This window comes from Pelophylax lessonae (genome assembly GCF_965119305.1).
Source record: "Pelophylax lessonae genome assembly, chromosome: 1".
In the NCBI taxonomy this organism is placed as follows: Eukaryota; Metazoa; Chordata; class Amphibia; order Anura; family Ranidae; genus Pelophylax; species Pelophylax lessonae.
In genome coordinates, this window is record NC_138768.1 from 60,186,085 (window position 1) to 60,205,952 (window position 19,868).

Below are 19,868 nucleotides of genomic sequence, written 5' to 3' on the forward strand. Positions count from 1 at the left end.
ATTTATAAAACGGTGTATCTCACACGTACAAACACAGAATAGGCCCCGATTACAATTTTTTCTACCCTAAAGGCAGGATGAGGAGTAGGAGGAGTTCGGAACAGGAGGCAAACTGAAGCGCCCTGCAATCCTTGGCGGTGGAAGGAGATGCGCCAAACAAATTTAAAAGGTGTATCTCACACGTACCGATACAGACTATGCCGCAATTTAATTCTTTTTACCCCAAAAGGGTATAGATTGAATAGCGGAATAGAAAATATGGTATAAAAAGGTGTATCTCACACGTACAAACCCAGACTAATCCCTGATTACATATTTCTGTACCCTAAAGGCAGGATGAGGAGTAGGAGGGGTTCGGAACAGGAGGCAAACTGAAGCACCCTGCAATCCTCGGCGGTGTAAGATGCGCCCAAAATATTGGAAAGGTGTATCTCACACCTACCGATACAGACTATGCCGCAATTTAATTCTTTTTACCCCAAAAGGGTGTAGATTGAATAGCGGAATAGAAAATATGATATAAAAGGGTGTATCTCACACGTACAAACCCAGACTAGGCCCCGATTAAAATTTTTTGTACCCTAAAGGCAGGATGAGGATGAGGAGTAGGAGGAGTTCGGACCAGGAGGCAAACTGAAGCACCCTACAATCCTCGGCGGTGTAAGATGCGCCCAAAAAATTGGAAAGGTGTATCTCACACGTACCGATACAGACTATGCCCCAATTTAATTCTTTTTACCCCAAAAGGGTGTAGATTGAATAGCGGAATAGAAAATATGATACAAAAAGGTGTATCTCACACGTACAAACCCAGACTAGGCCCCGATTACAATTTTTTGTACCCTAAAGGCAGGATGAGGATGAGGAGTAGGAGGAGTTCGGAACAGGAGGCAAACTGAAGCACCCTGCAATCCTCGGCGGTGTAAGATGCGCCCAAAAAATTGGAAAGGTGTATCTCACACATACCGATACAGACTATGCCGCAATTTAATTATTTTTACCCCAAAAGGGTGTAGATTGAATAGCGGAATAGAAAATATGATATAAAAAGGTGTATCTCACACGTACAAACCCAGACTAGGCCCCGATTACAATTTTTTGTACCCTAAAGGCAGGATGAGGATGAGGAGTAGGAGGAGTTCGGAACAGGAGGCAAACTGAAGCAACCTGCAATTCTCGGCGGTGTAAGATGCGCCCAAAAAATTTGAAAGGTGTATCTCACACGTAACGATACAGACTATGCCGCAATTTAATTTTTTTTACCCCAAAAGGGTGTAGATTGAATAGCTGAATAGAAAAAAGTATATAAAATTGGTGATTTTTCAATAGCACATGTGAACACAGCAGTGTCTTATGTTTTATGTCATGGTCAGCAGCAGGCTATGAAGGGGAAAAAAAAAATTCACCTTTAAATTTGTAATTTTTAAATAGCAGATTAGTACAGACTATGCCACAATTTAATTTTTTTTACCCCAAAAGGGTGTATATTGAATAGTGGAATAGAAAAAAGTATATAAAATTGGTGATTTTTCAATAGCACATGTGAACACAGCAGTGTCTTATGTTTTATGTTACGGTCCGCAGCAGGCTATGAAGGGGGGGGGGGGGGAATTCCCCTTTAACTTTGTAATTTTTAAATAGCAGATTAGAACAGCAATCTGTAGTAAAATATAGCTGAACACTGCACACAACAGACTGATAAAAATATATTTTTTTCCTCCCTCCCTCCTCCTCCTCCTCAGTGGGCTCAAGTGAGGGCAAAAAGATCGTTCACTGCACCACCCCCCACACAGCAAAATCGATGTAGATCGCTAACGGACGATTGCTCTGTCCTGTGTCTCCTATCTGTCCCTGCCTAATCTCTCCAGCCTGTCCCCTCAAATATCTTTCCCTGCCCACACTCCGACCTGTCCCTGCATTCTTTTCGGGCACAATGTAGTTTTTCCCTGTCTGTCCCTAATCAGCAGCAGCCAGCACCGTTATGATGTGTGCTCTCTCCCTACACTACAGCAGACTGACGCACCGCGCTGTGTCTCTCGAGCTTATAAAGACATGGGTCACATGCTTCAGCTGGCCAATCACAGCTACTAATACATTAATAGGCATGGCTGGGATGGCTTCTAAGGCACACCAGTTAAACGCTTGTTGATTGGCTGTTGAAAGCCAGCCATTAAAAGCGCGCCATTACATACAAAACAGGAAATAAAATTATCGAACACGGATTTTAAACCCGAACATACAGTAAAGTTTTCGGGTCCGTGTCCGGGTAGCAAAAATCCAATTATCCGGTACGAACCCGAATAATACAGTCCGCGTTCGCTCAACACTAGTTACCTGCTCTTAGCTATCAGGTGCCTTTTCTCTACCAAAACTGACTTACCTAGGGTCAGTTACCACATTTACACTGTGTGTTTTATTTATTTTCCAATTTATGTATTTGTCTCAACTCCTTAGCAGGTATCAAAAGTCTCAGGGGATAGGTCTCTTTATAGCTCTAAAAGTATGAAAACCTGAATCCTGTAGGAACTGGTAACCTTAACTTTTTGCTACAGAAGGTTTAATAGTTGATAAATCTAGAGCAGGATACTCAGTGGCAAAGGATGACTTACCCTAAGTGTCCTCGTCAGTATATCCTCATCGGTTTCAGAAAACAACACGTCCAGCTCGGTGGTGAAAAATTCCTCAGAAGTTGAAAAATAAAGAGCCACAGTGGCCTTTGTGTCCCCAATATTCTTTATCCAGTGTATGCTGAGCCTGGGCACAAAGAACACCTGACCACATGTAACGGTGAATGTCACAACATTGCCACTTATATTTGATTGCTTTCCTCCTTCTATTATACCGATCCACACTGTTCCCTTGAAAACAAAAGAAGAAAACTATTGTATAAACTGTATGTACAATTAAGTCTCTAAAATTGGATGAGATCTGTCAGTCTTGTTGCCTTTGTAGAGCAGAGAAACTAGGGAGTGGTCATCTTGGTCTTCATTTATTTCAATTAAAGTGGTTGTAAGGCAAGACATGTTTTTTTACCTTAATGTATTCCCTACTTTAGGTCTCTTTCACACAGGGAGTCCATTCAGATCCGCCTGTCAGTTTTTTGGCGGATCTGAAGAGACAACCTATGCACTTCTATGGGGCATCGGATGTCAGCAGAGACATGTCCGCTGACTTCCGATCCGATTTGTCAAAACTGGACGGATGGAAACCCTATTTTCCATCTGTCTGGCTGATCGGATGACAACGGACAGACGGTCCGTTCCCATCCGATTCCCCCATAGAGAAGAATGGGGACCTGGCAGCTGTGTCTCCGCACACAGCGCGGAGACACAGCTGTCATCCGCCTGGTCAGCGGGGGATCGGCGGATTGATCCCCCGGCTGAGAAAAACTGAGTCCGCCTGATGGACTCCGTGTGTGAAAGGGGCATTTAAGTAAAAAAAAAAAAAAAATTTTTACTACTTTTTACTCACCCCAATACCTGACCCATCTCTTGAGCGTTATTCCCAGTTACAGTACTGTTTCTCTCCCTCCTCTCACAAGACACAGGGTCAGCAACAGGAGCCAATGCCTCCTGCTGCTGTCAATCAATCCCTGTGAGGAGGGAGCAGTGGGTGGGGCTGAGCTGCACTGTGTGTGCCTATGGACGCACACAACTCAGGTCGGGAGCATGACCGCACAGCACACAGCTTGCTATGGGTTGCTTGAGCAAACTCAGAGAAGAGTAGATTGCTGGCAAAGCAAGGTCAATAAAGACATGGATGAGCAAGCTTGGGGTGGAGGAACTTGACTGGCCTGACCTCAACCCGATAGAACACCGTTAGGATGAATTAGAGCGGAGACTGCAAGCCAGGCATTCTCGTCTACATCAGTGCCTGACCTCACAAATGCGCTTCTGGAAAAATGGTCAAATATTCCCATAGACACACTCCTAAACCTTGTGGACAGCCTTCCCAGAGGAGTTGAAGCTGTTTTAGCTGCAAAGGGTAGGCCAATTCAATATTGAACCCTATGAAGCTTGGTTCACATTCGTGTGACATGTGCTTCGACTTTGGAAGATAATGTTTCCCTATGAAAGTCGTTCTAACTGATCTTTTTGAAAAGTTTCCTGCACTACTTTAGTCGGAACTGGGTGCGATTTGAGCTCATGTGGCCAGGAAAATGGGGAGGATGGGGTAAATGGGTAGGGGTACTGTGCACCCCATACTCATTTCTTAAAGGGGGCTTCCAGATTCTGATAGACCCCCTGCCCGCAGACCCCCACAACCTCAGCCCAGGGTTTTCGAGGCAGGGGCCCCCCTGCCCCAAAGCACTCCTCCCATGTTGAGGGCATGTGGTCTGGTATGGTTCAGAAAGGGAGGGGGCACTCGCTCTTTCCCCCCGGCCCCTCATCCTGGCCTGCCAAACTGCATGCCCGGATAAGGGTCTGGTATGGCTTTTGGGGGGGAGGGGGGACTTTCTAAACAATGGGCTAGTTTACTGTTAATCAAACTTTAGGGGGCCGGATCGTGGCCAATGGGAGTAGAAAATGTCCCAGCTTCAGAGGAAGTAAACATTTTTACAATTGTTGGTGTCAGTGGAACTACCAGTGCCTCACCATTGGTGTCAGTGGTAGGAATAACGCCCCCATTGGTGTCAGTGGGAGGTATAAGGACCCATCGTTGGTGTCAGTGGAAGGAATAGTGCCCCATCATTGGTGTCAGTGGGAGGAATAGTACATTATCACTGATGTCAGTGGAAAGAATACTGCCCCATCGTTGGTGTCAGTGGGAGGTATAGTGCCCCATTGATGGTGTCAATGGAAAGAATAGTGCCCCATCATTAGTGTCAGTGGGAGGAATAGTCCCCCCATCATTGATGTCAGTGGAAAGAATACTGCCCTATTGTTGGTGTCAGTGGGAGGAATAGTGTCCCAGTATTGCAGTCAGTGAGAGGAAAAGTGTTCCATTGTTTATCAGTGCAGGAATTATTGTCATATTCTTGGTGTCAGTGGGAGGAATAGTGCCCTATTGTTTACCAGTGCAGGAATTATTGTCCTATTGTTGGTGTCAGTGGGAGGAATAGTGCCCTATTGTTAATCAGTGCAGGAATTATTGTCCTATTGTTGGTGTCAGTGAGAGGAATAGTGCCCCATTGTTTATCAGTGCAGGAATTATTATCCTATTGTTGGTGTCAGTGGGAGGAAGTGTGCCCTATTGTTGATGTCAGCGCAGGAATTATTGTCCTTTTGTTGGTATCAGTTGGAGGAATAGTGCCCTATTGTTGACGTCAGTGCAGGAATTATTGTCCTTTTTGTTGGTGTCAGTGGGAAGAAGTGGAAGGCCAGATAAAGGCAAGCAAAGGGTCGCATTTGGCCCCTGAGGCCCAGTTTGGAGACCACTAGTTTATAGAATTGAGTCTCCCGTATGTTATGACAGATATATGTAATACAGATAGAGCAGAAGATACAGATTTCTATTAACACAGACAAGCAGAGGATTGTACATTGCATATAGAAAATCTACATTTGTGCCATGCATATTTTTTTACATTTTCATTAAAATAACATCTATTTACAGTTGTTCAGCCATATATTTCTGTAGTTACCTGAATGACAACCCCATGAACATTGGCCTGCAGATTCCAGTGGGGGACACGTAGCCCTCCGGGTTTTAGATATAAAACACATAAGGATATTCCGGATTGTTGGTTATGGATGGATGTTCCAAAAATTAGCTCTTCTAAACTTGTATAATTCTCTCTGTATTTCGCACATTGGATCCCACCTCCCTCAAATGTCTCATTCTATGGAATAAGTAAAATAAAACAATATAAATATACTAAATAATATAATTAAACATTTTTTACACTGTTAATGAAGACCTCACGTCAGGCTAAAAATCACCTGCAACCTCTGTAATATTGGGTTGCACATTGTTCTTTTTCAAATGCCTCTTTTATGCATTGACATACCCCCTTTTGACCCAGTCTGTCCAGACAGTATGGTCACCTGCTGACACGTCACCATCCACAGGCAGCTTAACTCTTCAGTAAGACACAGAAGTTGATTCCAACACAATTTTACTTCAGCTAATTGCAGTACAGTGGAAGATTTTCTAGTCTTTTTAAGTGTAAGAAGACAATGACTTTCCTAGGCCCTGTCTCTACAAAATACTAACACCAATTGAGGGAACATGGAAGAAATGGGGAGGGTCTAGCTAAGACTGAAGTTACTAGCACTAAACAGGAGGGGGTAACAGAAATAAAAACAAAATCATGTAGTAAACAAGTTCTAGATTCCCAAAACCTCCACTAGATATCATTATATTACAAAACAATAATAACACAGTTCAATATAACACAGAAAAATTATATAAAAGGGGGCAGAATACACATCACCATTGAATAGAAATGTATAGTGGATTGTAACAGATCAACCAGCACCCTGACCGGATAGCTCCATTGACGGATGCTCCTAGTGCTTCCCAAGGGCTCCAAGCACACCACCAGACACCCTAACCACCTCAGACCCCACGAACCGCCGCAGCTTGGTTGGGGTCCTGCTGTCCCCTACCCACTCTGGACCTACAACAAGGCTCCAGGCTCCAGTGGGTGAACTTCTCTTGTCACAGAGTGCAGCAGGAACAAGCTCTTACAAGAGCTTAGTGATTATCCAAGGGAGTATGAAAAGCATAGCAATCCCTTGTAGCAGATTTCCCCAATGAGAGACAGGACTCTAGATTGAGGGTGAAGTAGAACTCACAACTTTAATAGTACAGCTGTTCTTTTATACAGTTTTCCCCCACAAGGCTACCGCCCAGGTGGACCTTGTTGGGGACAGGACTTGACATTCACAATCCAATAGAAACAGGGTTTTACATTCAGTCATTCCCATACAGTGTACACAATCCCTCCCCTCTGGCTGATTACAGTATCATATGCAGATGAAAGTGTATACAGAAACTAAACTAATTACTGTATCTAGTCATCTGGACAATGGGATAGACACAATCCACATTCCATTTCAATATACAAACAATAGGGAAGCCTGTCAATGACAGTCTTTGTGTCTCTCTCACAGACAAGCACACTGAATACACATTATCTAGGAGGCAGACTTCATGGCAAAGGTCTTTAACAGTCTAAGTCTCCCAGTGTAAAGTGGGAATACATCTTCATATTTCTATATTGCTGACAAATATTACTGTCCCATCTGAAGCAATTCAAACCATTAAGTATCTATTTTTTAACTTCCAGTGACGGTGAATACCGTCACATGGATATTGTTATATAGCTTGCTGGAGCCTACAGAAACAGGAACGTTTTTGGAGACAAGCCCAACAGTATAGGGAACATTGCTAGTTTCTTGTGTTCGCAGTCCAGCTGTATTTACATTTTTCTGGTTGGCTAACTTCTTTTGATAATGTCTGACTAAACATCTTCAGGGTCTGTCTGATTGAAAACAATAGATGCTGTGCAGTCTACTAATGGTAGCCTAAGAGCCTGTGATCTTTTGCCTTGGCTTTAGGTCACATGAACATGTGAGCAGCAGGCTGTTAAAGTGGTTGTAAACCTCAGACATGAAATATGAACAAAGCATATCCCTCTATAGTGTGTACTTGTCACAATTAAGAGTATGGAGTGAAATTTATGTCTACTGCTTCATTCCTCTGCTATCAGTATAAATCACTTCTTACAAGTTTTCCTGACACCAAGAGATAAAAAGGTGACAAGGAAGGGATCTCCAGCACACAGCCTGTGATTGACAGCCTTAGCTCTGTTCCTGTGTGCTTTCTGAAGGGGTTGTGTCCTTTCCCTCCAATCACTGAGCTCCAATCTCCCTACTGAGCTCTGCAGTGTGTGATTTCAACTCCCCACTCCCTGCTTTCTGAAACCTCATACAAGCTTTATACATTCTGTACTTTTAATGGGCTGTAGTGAAGAGAAGACTGCAGCTAAACAGGTACAACTTATGTAGGAGGATTTGTTTTATCTCTGCGTATCACCTAAGACCAGTCACTTCACTTGTTGTACGTTTGGGTTTACAACACCTCTAATCTCGACAAAAAGAGATGTTTTTTACTTTCAATTTCATAATTGCATTATAGTTATTTAATTTATTTAAATATGTTAATGTGTGCTAGGTATACTTTCATAGTTCCCAACTATCCCTGATTTCAAGGGATTGTCCCTGATTTGGAACAAAAACCATCTGTCCCTCTTTCCTCCTCATTTGTCCCTTATTTTGGTCTGATCTATATAGTTGTATATAAAATGCACTTTTTAACTTTCAAATAGTGTTTCCCAGTGCTAAACCTTTCATCCAATTTCTAAATTGCAACATTTATACTGTTCCAAAAGCCGGTATAGGTGAATAGTAGTGGGGGAAAAAAAGCACTTGTGGGTTTAAATAATCATTGTTTGTATAACTCTTCTTTAGGGTGCGTGGCAGGGGGTGTGTCCTATTCCTACATGGTTTTGCTAATAAGTGTCCCTTGTTCCCACCTCAAAAAGTTGGGAGGTGTGTACTTTTGTGATGTGTGAATATCAATGGTCCACCTTGGTGTTTTTGATAAAACTTATCATAATTGTTAGGTGACTTCATAATTAGCTGTTCAAGATTATTCCACTTGTATATGCAGCATGTTTATTCTGAGTTTATTTCCCACTTAAAAAAAATGTTGCTGTCTAGCAAAGTCAATAAAAAAACATTTTCAGTTTTCATTTGGGTTCCTATAACCCATTTACTCTTAGCATACATGCAGTCATTGCCAGATAAAAATAAAAAAAAACAATAAACGGTCTAATAAGGCAGTTACACCCCAGGAATAAAGTGAATTTTCCCTACCTTTATTTTAGAGAGGGAAAAAACATATTCTAAGCAATTTTTCGGATCACTGGACTGTGTTGTGGAGGGGGCTGTAGTCTGGACACTGGGATTTTCAGTATTTCCATTGATGTTTGCTGGAAAACGGTCCATTAAAACAAACACAGTGGTCATGACTCCAACGGCAGTGGCGATGGCGCACATCAAACCACAAATGAGAAAGATTTTCCATGGTTCCAGGGATTGACAACACTAGAAGAGTAATAAAGAGAGTTCATAAAGGCAATGTTCACCCTCTGCTACCAAGGCTAGCCTATAAATGAAATAACTAAATATTTTCATTCTCATTTTAAGGGTCATATGCAGTATGTAGAAATAATGCCTGCTCGGAATGTGGCAGTGTACTACTACCCCCAAAGAAGCCACTGTAGTTTAACCAGTTCTTCCCCAAGATTGATTCAGAGGCAGCCAAGCACATGGCAACAGTCCAATTGACTCTTGGCTCAATAATCAGTCTAAGGGATGTCTTTTTAGTATTTTTATTGCTAAATAACTTGGATAGGGTATATGGTGCTATGGGATACTGCAGATTTACTGAAAATTCTCAGGACACTTCACTTTGCTAAACCTCCCTGAACAGTGTCTATGAAGGAGCAAATAAAGGTGGCAGAACTGAGTCCCTTTATAGAAGCTATCTGGACAGAGCTTCCACTGGCTCTTTCATCCAAAGGAACACAGCGCAGTCAATAGGACCCGTAGCTCAGGTCAGTACTCACAATATCACAGGATCACCGGATGCCTCCTTCCAGTATCCACCGGACACTCTTCAGTGAGAGAGAGTTTGAGCCTGACAATGCCTCAGGACAGTCAGACCCATTCCAACTTTCACTGGGCACGCATCAGTGAGCACTCCAGACCAGGTCCTTTGGGGAAATTTCCATAAATAGCTTCAGGATATTAGAAGTAGCCCCCCAGCTATGCCACAGCTGGGACCTCAATATACATGCAGCAAGCTCCAGCAGTCTGCCCAAAGGGGCAGAGCTCCTAAGGCTAGGAACTCCTCCAGCAGGGAATGCCAGGCTGCTCCAAGCCTCAGACTATTTATTTGCTCTCCAGCAACCTACTGAGCCCATCTCCCAAGAGATTGGCTGAACTATGATAAATATTTAGGCTGCCCATTTTCCTTGCCAAGCCTTCTATGTTCCAGAAGCCTATAGAAAGCAGAGTAGAGCAATCAAACTTGCAGCCTGTGAGATCCACAACAGCCACCACTGTTCCAGTGATTACAGAGGAGACAAAAACCAAATTTGCCTAAGGGCCCTTTCACACAGACTGTCCGATCAGGTCCGCCTGTGCATTTTTCAGGCAGACCTGATCCGACCCTCCATTCACCCCTATGAAGCGGCAGATGTCAGCGGTGACATATTTGCTGAGATCTGCCGCTATCCGATCTGATCCTGTCCTCAAAAACTAGACAGATGGTGGTCCTATTTTCCATCCATTGGGTGGATCAAATAGGATCAGATGAAAACAGACAGGCGGTCCGTTTCAACCGATTTCCCCATAGTGGAGAGCAGGACTGTGTCTGTCTCTGCTCTGCACAGTGAGCGAAGACGGACCTGTGATTCGTCTGCTCAGCAGGGATCAGTGGAGCAATCCCCCGCTGAGCAAGCATATTCCGTGCAATGGAGGCGCCCGTGTGAAAGGGGCCTAACGTCCTAGCAACCAAACTAGGGGGGTGCTACATCAGCATAGTATGATAAAACCCCTTCTCAATTCTTGTCCATTAAAATGGACCTTGCACCTAAATAACAAGGTTTTTTTTAAATGATGGGCCCCTTCCCCGTTACTGAAACACTGCATACAATAAAAATTCAAAAAAACCCTTTCATCCAGTTATATATTAAAAATCGAAATATTCAGTTTTAAATTATTAATATCGTGCAGGCTTACTTATGAAATTGAATTTCTTACTTATTCAGCTTTATTTACCAAAATCTAAAATGGTTCAAGGAGGTCATAGGTCATAGGCCATACTCATAGGAGTAGTCAACTTGCATGATCTCATATCTGGTCTTGTAACAGGTAGGTAATAAAAGTTAAAGTGGTTGTTAAGCCACTATGTGATCTTTACATCATCCCCTCTGTTAGAATACAAACTGTATCCTAGTGCCTGTGCTTTATTTTAAAAAAAGCTGATTTCTACCTGTTTTCATAGCTCCTATCGGCGATCACATGACTCCTGTCTCTCTTCTCTCCCTGTCTGAAATCTTCAGGGGGTGGAGCCAAGAACTTCCTCTGACGTCAGCGGGGGAGGCAGGGAGGAAAGGAGGATAGAGATGGGAGTCACGTGAGCGCCGATAGAAGCTGTAAAAACAGGTAGAAATTGGCTTTTATTTTTTTAATGAACCACAGGCACTAGGATATAGTTTGTAATCTAACAGAGGGTATGATGTGAAGATCACATAGTTTTGTAGCATCTGGGAGGGGAGCAGAGTGGCGCTAGTGAGCTGACAGGCAGGGAGGGGAGGTGGGAGGAGGACAGAGGGAGACAGAGGAGAGCTGCAGATAGCTGTGGATGACAGAGATACATACGCTGACCACGGTGTCAGGGCTCAGCAGCCATGCTACAGATGACGCTGTGTCTTACAGCGAAACGCGTCTAGCGATTGGTCGAGCGAGTACCACGTGATCTCCGGCCGGTAGATCGTATGCTGCGGCAGCAGCTAACCGCCGGGCCGTCCTTTGTATTCCTGCATGCTTTAATATTATGTTTGTGAGTATAAACCCCACAGTATACCCCAATAAATGCACTGTTAAAACGCTCTTCACTATGATCGGTTTTCTTTTATGAGGATACCGGGGATGGATCTTTATCTTCCAGCAACGATCTTTCACTAATTGGAGGAGCTCTGTGCAACAGCCCAATACATGCCTACTACTAACTACTTGGTGGTAAGTAGATAATCAAAGGGGGAGACCCCGCTGAAAGCACAGATCAAGCACTCAAGCACTTTACGATTATTTTGGAAGAATTCATCTTATCGCAAGGATGGATTAATGGACATTTAATTTAGAAGCACTATTTATGAGCACATTTGCATTTGATGAAGTTCATGTATGAATTTTATGAATTTTATGATTCTTTTGATGTGTACAAACTATTATCATTAATTTAGTATTAATTTCTTAAAAATCAGCAATTAATTTTAAGCAGCGCTGCAATCACATTTTCCATTCCTAAAAGAGCACTAGCACTTTTCACTGCAGCTAGCAGCTTTTATCCAAACACCAATTTTATTAGCACATACTAGCACTTATTTTTGGCACTATAGCACTTAATCCATAAAGCGCGGGGTCCCACAGTCTTACTATGATACACCATGGTCAGTGTCCAGGGAGAAGGGTAGAAACTGGCAGGATCAGCCAGGTATTTTAGGTGATACGGGGGGTCAAATTACACAGCCCAAGCACTGTGCTGTATAGCATGCTTTAAATAAACAGGATCTGTTTTTTTTTATTTTATTTTAGGGTAACAAACACTTTAAATGATTATTGAGGGTGCAAAATATCTCCTGCCTCAGTGCGCTGAATCTCCATACAGTTAAATCAGAACTCCAGGCATACAGGTGCATCTCATAGAATATCATCAAAAAGTTAATTTATTTCAGTAATTCAATTTAACAAGTGAAACTCAAATATTTTATATAGATACGTTACACACAGAGTGATATATTTCAAGCATTTCTTTCTTTTAATTTCGATGATTATGGATTACAGCTAGTGACAACACAAAATTCAGTATCTCAGAAAATTTGAATATTACATAAAACCAATAAAAGTATTTTTAATACAGAAATGCTGGCTTACTGGAAATTACAGTATGTCCATGTACAGTATAGTATGCACTCAATACTTGGTCAGGGGTCACTTTGCACAAATGACTGCATCAATGCGGCGTGACATGGAGGGGATCAGCCTGTGGCACTGCTGAGGTGTTATGGAAGTCCAGGTTGCTTTGATAGCGGCTTTCAGCTCATCTGCATTGTTGGGTCTGGTGTCTCTCATCTTCCTCTTGACAACACCCCACAGATTCTCTATGGGGTTTGCTAACCAGATCTCCAAAGCAGGCAGGTTCCAAGTCATCTGTGGGCATCTGAAGCCCTCTTCTCATGATTTCCAGGATTCAGTGCAGCTGGCTACCCAGCATGCACCTCCCGATCTCGAGCCTGCGCACTGTGCGACTCTCTGTCTACCTGACAGGTTGCCATAACAATAGCGGCGGACGTTCCCACCCCATTGCTATAGCAACCTGTCATTCATGACATCCTGATCCTTCGGGTCTGAAAATAACGTGAGATTTCGCCTAGTGACGTAATCGCCTAGGCGGCAGCAGCCGGAAGTGCTGCAGAAGAAAAGTTAAAAAAGGTATATACAGTACTGTACAAATAAAAAAAATAATTGCTATTTATTACAGCATTCAGGATGAGCATGAGAGCAATTGGGTGGAACTCCGCTTTAAGTACCCAACTATCTTTTTATTACCTTCCTGGATTCTATTTATCAGTGTTTTCACTATAAGTCTCACACATTTTTTTTTAAATTTGCAGTTTGTTTGTAACATGTCTGTCAATGGAATTTTATGTGGAACATGGGTAAATCTTGGATGAAAGTTGAGCATCTTGAGTGAAAACATTAATAAGGAGACCCCATATAGCCATACACACTTCAATATTTGATCAATTTCTTTTCCAGTCTCGTCCGATAGGAATAACTGATCTATAGTTGACAACTCATTCAATTCATATGCCACACACGAGGAAGTGGATTAGATGAATGTTTACATATGATTGTAAGTTATTAACATACATTTTAGATTGCCTCTCTGTTTCCATCATGGTAATCCCATAATTGGATCAAGCAAAATATGATCATATTCATGAGTAAAGTATCTCAGTGCTGACTGATGCAAAGCCATTAGAAATGTTCCGCCCTGGCCGATTAACTAATGTATTCTGTCAAATAATCAATGAAGAGTATATAAATCCAAGAACCAAAATGTAATTTACTGTAACTTATTAGTCATTAGATGTGGTGGCTGCATTAGTGTTCTTTGTTTTCAGGCTTTTTTTTCCTTTATTTTTACATGGTGATTAAACCCCTGATATTTCACCAAAGCCTTGCAACGGGGCTCCTAAAAAATTTGTAAAAAAATATAATTGTAAAAAATAATAAAAATAAAGTAATACAAATAAAATCTACTGATACCATCCACTGCCCTACTGACACCAATCTCTGCCCTACTGATACCACCCACTGCCCTACTGACACTGTATATATACAATACACATACACACACACACACACACATATGTGTTTAAGCTTTGAGGTGCACACCCTAATGCAATACACTGTGCACACCTGTGATAACTGCATTGGAGGAATGTACATGGGTAGTGCAACAGACCCCAGTCAGGCCCCACTGATTTGCCCCAGGTTCTCTTCCTGTTTGAGTGTACAGGCAGCTGGGCACATGGCAACTCAGACAGTGTCACAATGCAATGACCAGGCGGGGGGGGGGTGTCTTTTTGTGCTTTAATGCTACATGAACTTGGTTGGAGTGAAGGGTGGGTTTGGGATACTCCAAATCTAGTTCACAAAGTAACCAGAGGACACTTTTTTGACCTGCCTACTCTCTTCAGAATAATCCTCCTCTTGGCAGATACTAACAACACAAAGAACACTGGGACTCAATTCAAGGACAAGTTCCCAAATCAGCAACACTGGAGCAGTCACTAAAGGGGTTAAAGCAGCAAACAGTCACTTGGACCTTACATCCAGGCATCTACTCACAATGTCCCTGAAAACTTGAATACCTCCATCCACCTCTCCTGTGAGTCTCCAGGCCAGATCCTGAGTGAGCCCCCTTGATTTGGCTCCAACTGCTTCCAAAAAATAGGCCCCTCAGCTTCAACTGAGCTGCGACTGCGACCTCCATAAACTCAAACTTCAGCTACACTACCCAGAGGGGCGGTAGCCCTTCAGGCTGGGATTTTCCCCTCCTGGACAAGAACCCTGCTGCTCCAGACCCCAAACTATTTATGGCTTCTTCAGCCACCTACTTAGAGATTGGTTGACACTACAAAAATATTCACGTCAAGGGTCTGCCTCTTCCAGCCTACTACTTCTAAAATCCACTAGAAGGCAGGGAGAAATAGTCGAGCCTTCAGCCAGGGAGACCCAGAGCAGCCAAAAATAATCACACACTGCTCCAATGTTTACAGAGGAGCCAAAAAACTAGATTTACCTGAGCCTCTCTAACAACCCATTCTAGAAGTGTGCTTCACATGCATTGGAGAGATGTATAGGATAATTTTAATTTTGCTCATATATAAACCTAAATCAAGGATAACTACAGTGCATTTATAGAGTTTTTATCTTTTGGTATATGTTATATAGTTACTTAGTTAGTCAGGTTGAAAAAATACACAAGTCCATTTAGTTCAACCAATAGAAAATTAAAAAATAATGAAATAAATAGAAAACCTCCATGTTAATATCCAGCTATATTTTGTGCATTAGGAATGCATCCAGCTCTTTTTTAAAGCAATCTGCTGCGCTGACCAAAACATATTCCTGATTCTCCACATTTTCACAGCTTACTGTGAATAAGCCTTTCTATTTGTGAAGATTAAATCTCTTTTCTTCCAGATTAGAAGAGTGCCTCCTCATCCTTTGTAATGACCTTAAAGTGAATAACACCAAGTTAACTATATGGACCATTTTAGAAGTTAACCCTTGGTACCGATGTAACACAAACATGCCGCCCCACTGGACTGGGCTTTTTTTTTTTTCGCGGGGCTGCATATTTGTGTATCTCCCTTTGTACTGGAAGAACGCCGCATGACACGCTCCCAGCACAAAGACCAAGGGGGTCTCACCGAGAGCCCCAGGCCCCATTTTAACTATTGAGACCCAGAGCATCCGATTCTGGGTCACCTGATCGCTGTGCTAGCCTCTGATTGGCTTTTACAGTGAGGAGTCACGGGGAAGCCCGCCCCTGTGTGCTCTGTCTCTGTGAATGGATGAGAGAGATACATTGTTTCTTTCTCTGTCCTTGCAGAGAGAGAGAGAGATAAAAAAAAAAGTGTGTGTAGAAAAAAAAATAAAATAATAATTAAAAATAAATAAATAAATAAATAAATAAATCAATAATAAAAAAAAAAAAAATTCGATCAGATTTGATCTAGGTCAGTGCCAGGATTTAGTAGTTCAGGTCAGGGTCAAAAGTCAATACAAATGATAAAACAATGAAAAGTTTATTGGGAACAAACCCATATGTAAACGATGTGTCAAGGATAAAAAGTACAATGGTAAAAAGTGCAGAGCTCCCCCTCAACTAAACTGGTGAACCAATACAAGGCAAAGACGGGTTGAACGAGAAGTTGGAGGTGCACAGTATCCTTTAGCTCTTAGTTTTTTGTTTAATTTGGACACATTTGACTTTGGCTTAAGTGCTGGTCTGCGGATTAGACCTCAAAGAAGGCCTTGACTGATCTACCTTTTCAAGGAGATCGTCTGTTTGGGGCTACCCTGGATGACATTATCAAAGGTCTCACGGGGAGTAAGGGTAAGAGTACCTTTCTCCCACAGGCTAAAAAGGGTAAGGACCCTCGTCACAGACGGGGTCCCTCCTTTTCAGCACACAAGAAGTTTTTTTCGTACCTCAGGGTCAGCCGATAAGGCAAAGCCCTTCAAGATTTCCTCTGGGTGGTTCCAAGCGTCCCTGGTCTGGCAAACAAAAATCGAGTTTCTCCAGACCAGAGAACAAGGCCACTTCAGCCTGAAGGTGTGCCCTCACCCGTATCTGGGGTGGGGGGACGTCTTTACCTGTTTCCGGACCTGTGGCTATCCCGGATACAAGACAAATGGGTTCACGAGGTCATATAGTCCGGTTACAACAACGAGTTTCGATCCGTCTCGCCGGTAAGGTTTTTTTCCTTCCAATGTGCGACTGTCCCCGGATCGCTTACAGGCTCTCTTTGGGGCAGTACAAGACCTGGTACAGCAGGAAGTAATAGTTCCAGTTACATGTGCGGAACATTTTCAGGGCTTTTATTCAAACCTGTTCACGGTCCCTAGGAAGGAAGGCAAGGTGCATCCAATTCTGGACTTGAAGGCCCTGAATTGCTTTGTGCGAGTTCAAAAATTCAAGATGGAATCTGTTCGCATGGTGGTGGCCTCCCTACATCAGGGGGATTTCCTGGCCTCCATAGACATCAAAGATGACTACCTTCACATCCCAATCTGTGCAGGAAACCAACGGTTTCTCCATTTTGCAGTGGGAGAGGATCACTATCAGTTTGTGGCGTTACCCTTTTTGTCTTGCCTCTGCTCCTCGGGTCTTCACAAAGGTGTTGGCTCCGGTCCTGGCATTGTTATGGCTGTGGGGGATATCGGTCCTGGGTTACCTGGACGATCTGCTTCTGCGTGCGGAGTCTCCCACAGTGCTGGTAGCAAATTTGGAAATCACCATGAGAACTGTTTGGGTGGATTCTGAACCTTCAGAAGTCGCCCCTGGTCTCTTCCATGAGACTGGACTCGGGGCCTGACTTTGGACTCGTCCTCAGCCAGGGTGTTTCTTCCTCTGGAAAAACTCCATACTGCAGTTCAGCTGTTGCTGTCCAGCAAATGGTTGTCCCTTCAGACCTGTATGAGAGTTCTGGGACTGATGGTGTCCTCCTTTGAGGCGGTTCCCATTCACTCAATTCCACACAAGGATCCTCCAGAAGGAAATCCTTCTCAAATGGAACAGGAATCCAAATTCCCATGGCTCCAGCTGAGCCAGGTGACCAGGGAGTCCCTGATATGGTGGCTTCGGTCCCCGATGCTCAAGCAAGGGAAATCCTTCCTCACTATATATTGGACAATTGTCACCACGGATGCCAGTCTGTCTGGGTGGGGAGGGGCTCTCGGCAGGTTGTCTGCTTAAGGAGTCTTGTCCCTGGAAGAATCCAGGTTACCGATCAATGTTCTGGAACTGAGAGCGATCAGGCTTTGCCTAGTCCACTGGACCGAGCACCTCCAGGGTTGTCCAGTGCGCATTCATTCAGATAATGCCATGGCCGTGGCTTATGTCAATCCCCAAGGGGGCACCAAAAGTGTACTTGCGGCCTTGGAGATGGCAGGCATCCTTCGATGGGCGGAATGCTTTGTTCCAACTCTCTCCGCTGTTCACATTCCAGGAGTGTAAAATTGGCAGGCGGATTACCTCAGTCAACAGGCCTTGGATGCAGGGGAATGGTCTCTCTATCCGATCCGGAGGTGTTTCAGCAGTTGTGCCTTTATTGGGGCACTCCTGATGTAGATCTGTTGGTGTCTCGGATCAACAGGAAAGAGGTTTGTGGCCCGCTCCCGGTAATCTCTGGCAGACGTCACAGAGGCGCTGGTGGCCCCGTGGGGTTAGTATCAGCTGATGTATGCCTATCCTGATGTATGCCAAGACTTCTTCGCAGGATCGAGGGGGAAGGGATTTCAGTCATTCTTGTGGCTCCGGACTGGCCTCGCCGAGCTTGGTACGCCAACCTGGTCAGGCTAGTCGAAGACATTCCTTGGAGACTTCCTCTCAGGGAGGATCTACTGTCTCAGGGGCCAATCTTCAATTCTGCTTTACAGTCGCTGGCTTTGACTGCTTGGCTGTTGAAAGCCAGGTGCTGAAGGACAGGGGTTTGTCTGCTTCAATGATTCCTACTCTGCTTAAAGTGAGGAAAGCGACTTCTAGGAAGATCTATCATCGTACGTGGAAGTCGTATATTGCGTGGTGTGAGTCTCTTGGGGCTCCCCCTCGCTCTTACTCGGTGGCTCAGATCTTGGCTTTCCTTCAACGGGGAGTTGATCAAAATTGGCCTGGAGTACTATCATGGATCAGGTCTCAGGCTTGGCAGTTTTCTTCCAAAGCCCATTAGCCACCCATTTCCTGGGGGTGCAACACTTGGTACCTCCGGTGCGACCTCCATTGCCACCTTGGGACCTTAATTTGGTGCTGTCGGTTATCCAGAAACCTCCTTTTGAAAGTATACGAGAGATTCCCCTGCTTACCTTATCCCAGAAGGTGGCCTTCTTGGTGGCTATTACTTCTGCGCGCAGGGTGTCGGAACTGTCGGAACTAATATGTTCTCTGATCCTTACGTATAGAGGTCTGGTCATCCTCCCCACGTACTGTAGCCGACATGGGCATTTGATGACATACGTAACGTAATGACGATAATATCATCTAAATATCTGCGATAATATTTACGGTTTGGTCTATCAATGCTAAATATTTGCTCTTCCTCCCATTTCTACATTAAAATATATTTGCCACGCTGGGGTTGTACTTGGCCCCCATGGCAACACCTTTTGTTTGCGTGTAGAATTGTCTCTTGTACCAAAAATAATTGCTATTCATGGCCATTTGGAGGCCATCTAAGATAAAGTTAATGTGTTCTTGCTTCAAATCTGTATTATTTTGCAGTGCCCATTCTACTACATCTACTGCAGTGCTGCAAAATAATACAGATTTGAAACAAGAACACATTAACTTTATCTTGGAAGGCCTCAAAATGGCCATGAATAGCAATTATTTTTGGTACAAGGGACAATTCTACACGCAAACAAAAGGTGTAGCCATGGGGGCTAAGTACACCCCCAGCGTGGCAAATATTTTCATGTAGAAATGGGAGGAAGAGCAAATATTTAGCATTGATAGACCGAACCTTAAATATTATCGCATATATTTAGATGATATTATCCTCATCTGGAAAGGAAATGTGGATACATTGCAAGATTTCTTTGATATGCATATGGGATTACATTCACAGGTAACTGGAATCCCCAAGAAATTGCATATCTAGATTTGGAGATCCTCAAAAAAGAAAATAAACTGGAAACAAAAACATATTTAAAAAAAAAAACGTATCGCAATGGGTATATCCCAAAATAAAAGCTGCCATCTTCCTCAGTGGTTGGGCAACATTCCCAAAGGGCAACTGATGAGAATCAGTAGAAACTGCAGCAGGATACAAG

General features: G+C 43.4%; 1 protein-coding gene across 1 annotated transcript in view; it reads right to left on the minus strand.

Annotated features, from left to right (window-relative positions):
* The window catches only part of LOC309569826 (uncharacterized protein), a gene marked incomplete at both ends in the record, with an annotated part of 96,859 nt that overhangs the window by 60,247 nt on the left and 16,744 nt on the right, over nucleotides 1-19,868 (minus strand). Inside the window, 3 exons of the mRNA XM_082275829.1 lie at nucleotides 2,610-2,858; nucleotides 5,585-5,782; nucleotides 8,826-9,056. Coding sequence (XP_082131955.1) covers nucleotides 2,610-2,858; nucleotides 5,585-5,782; nucleotides 8,826-9,056 — 678 coding nt within the window. The remainder of the gene's footprint in view (nucleotides 1-2,609; nucleotides 2,859-5,584; nucleotides 5,783-8,825; nucleotides 9,057-19,868) is intronic.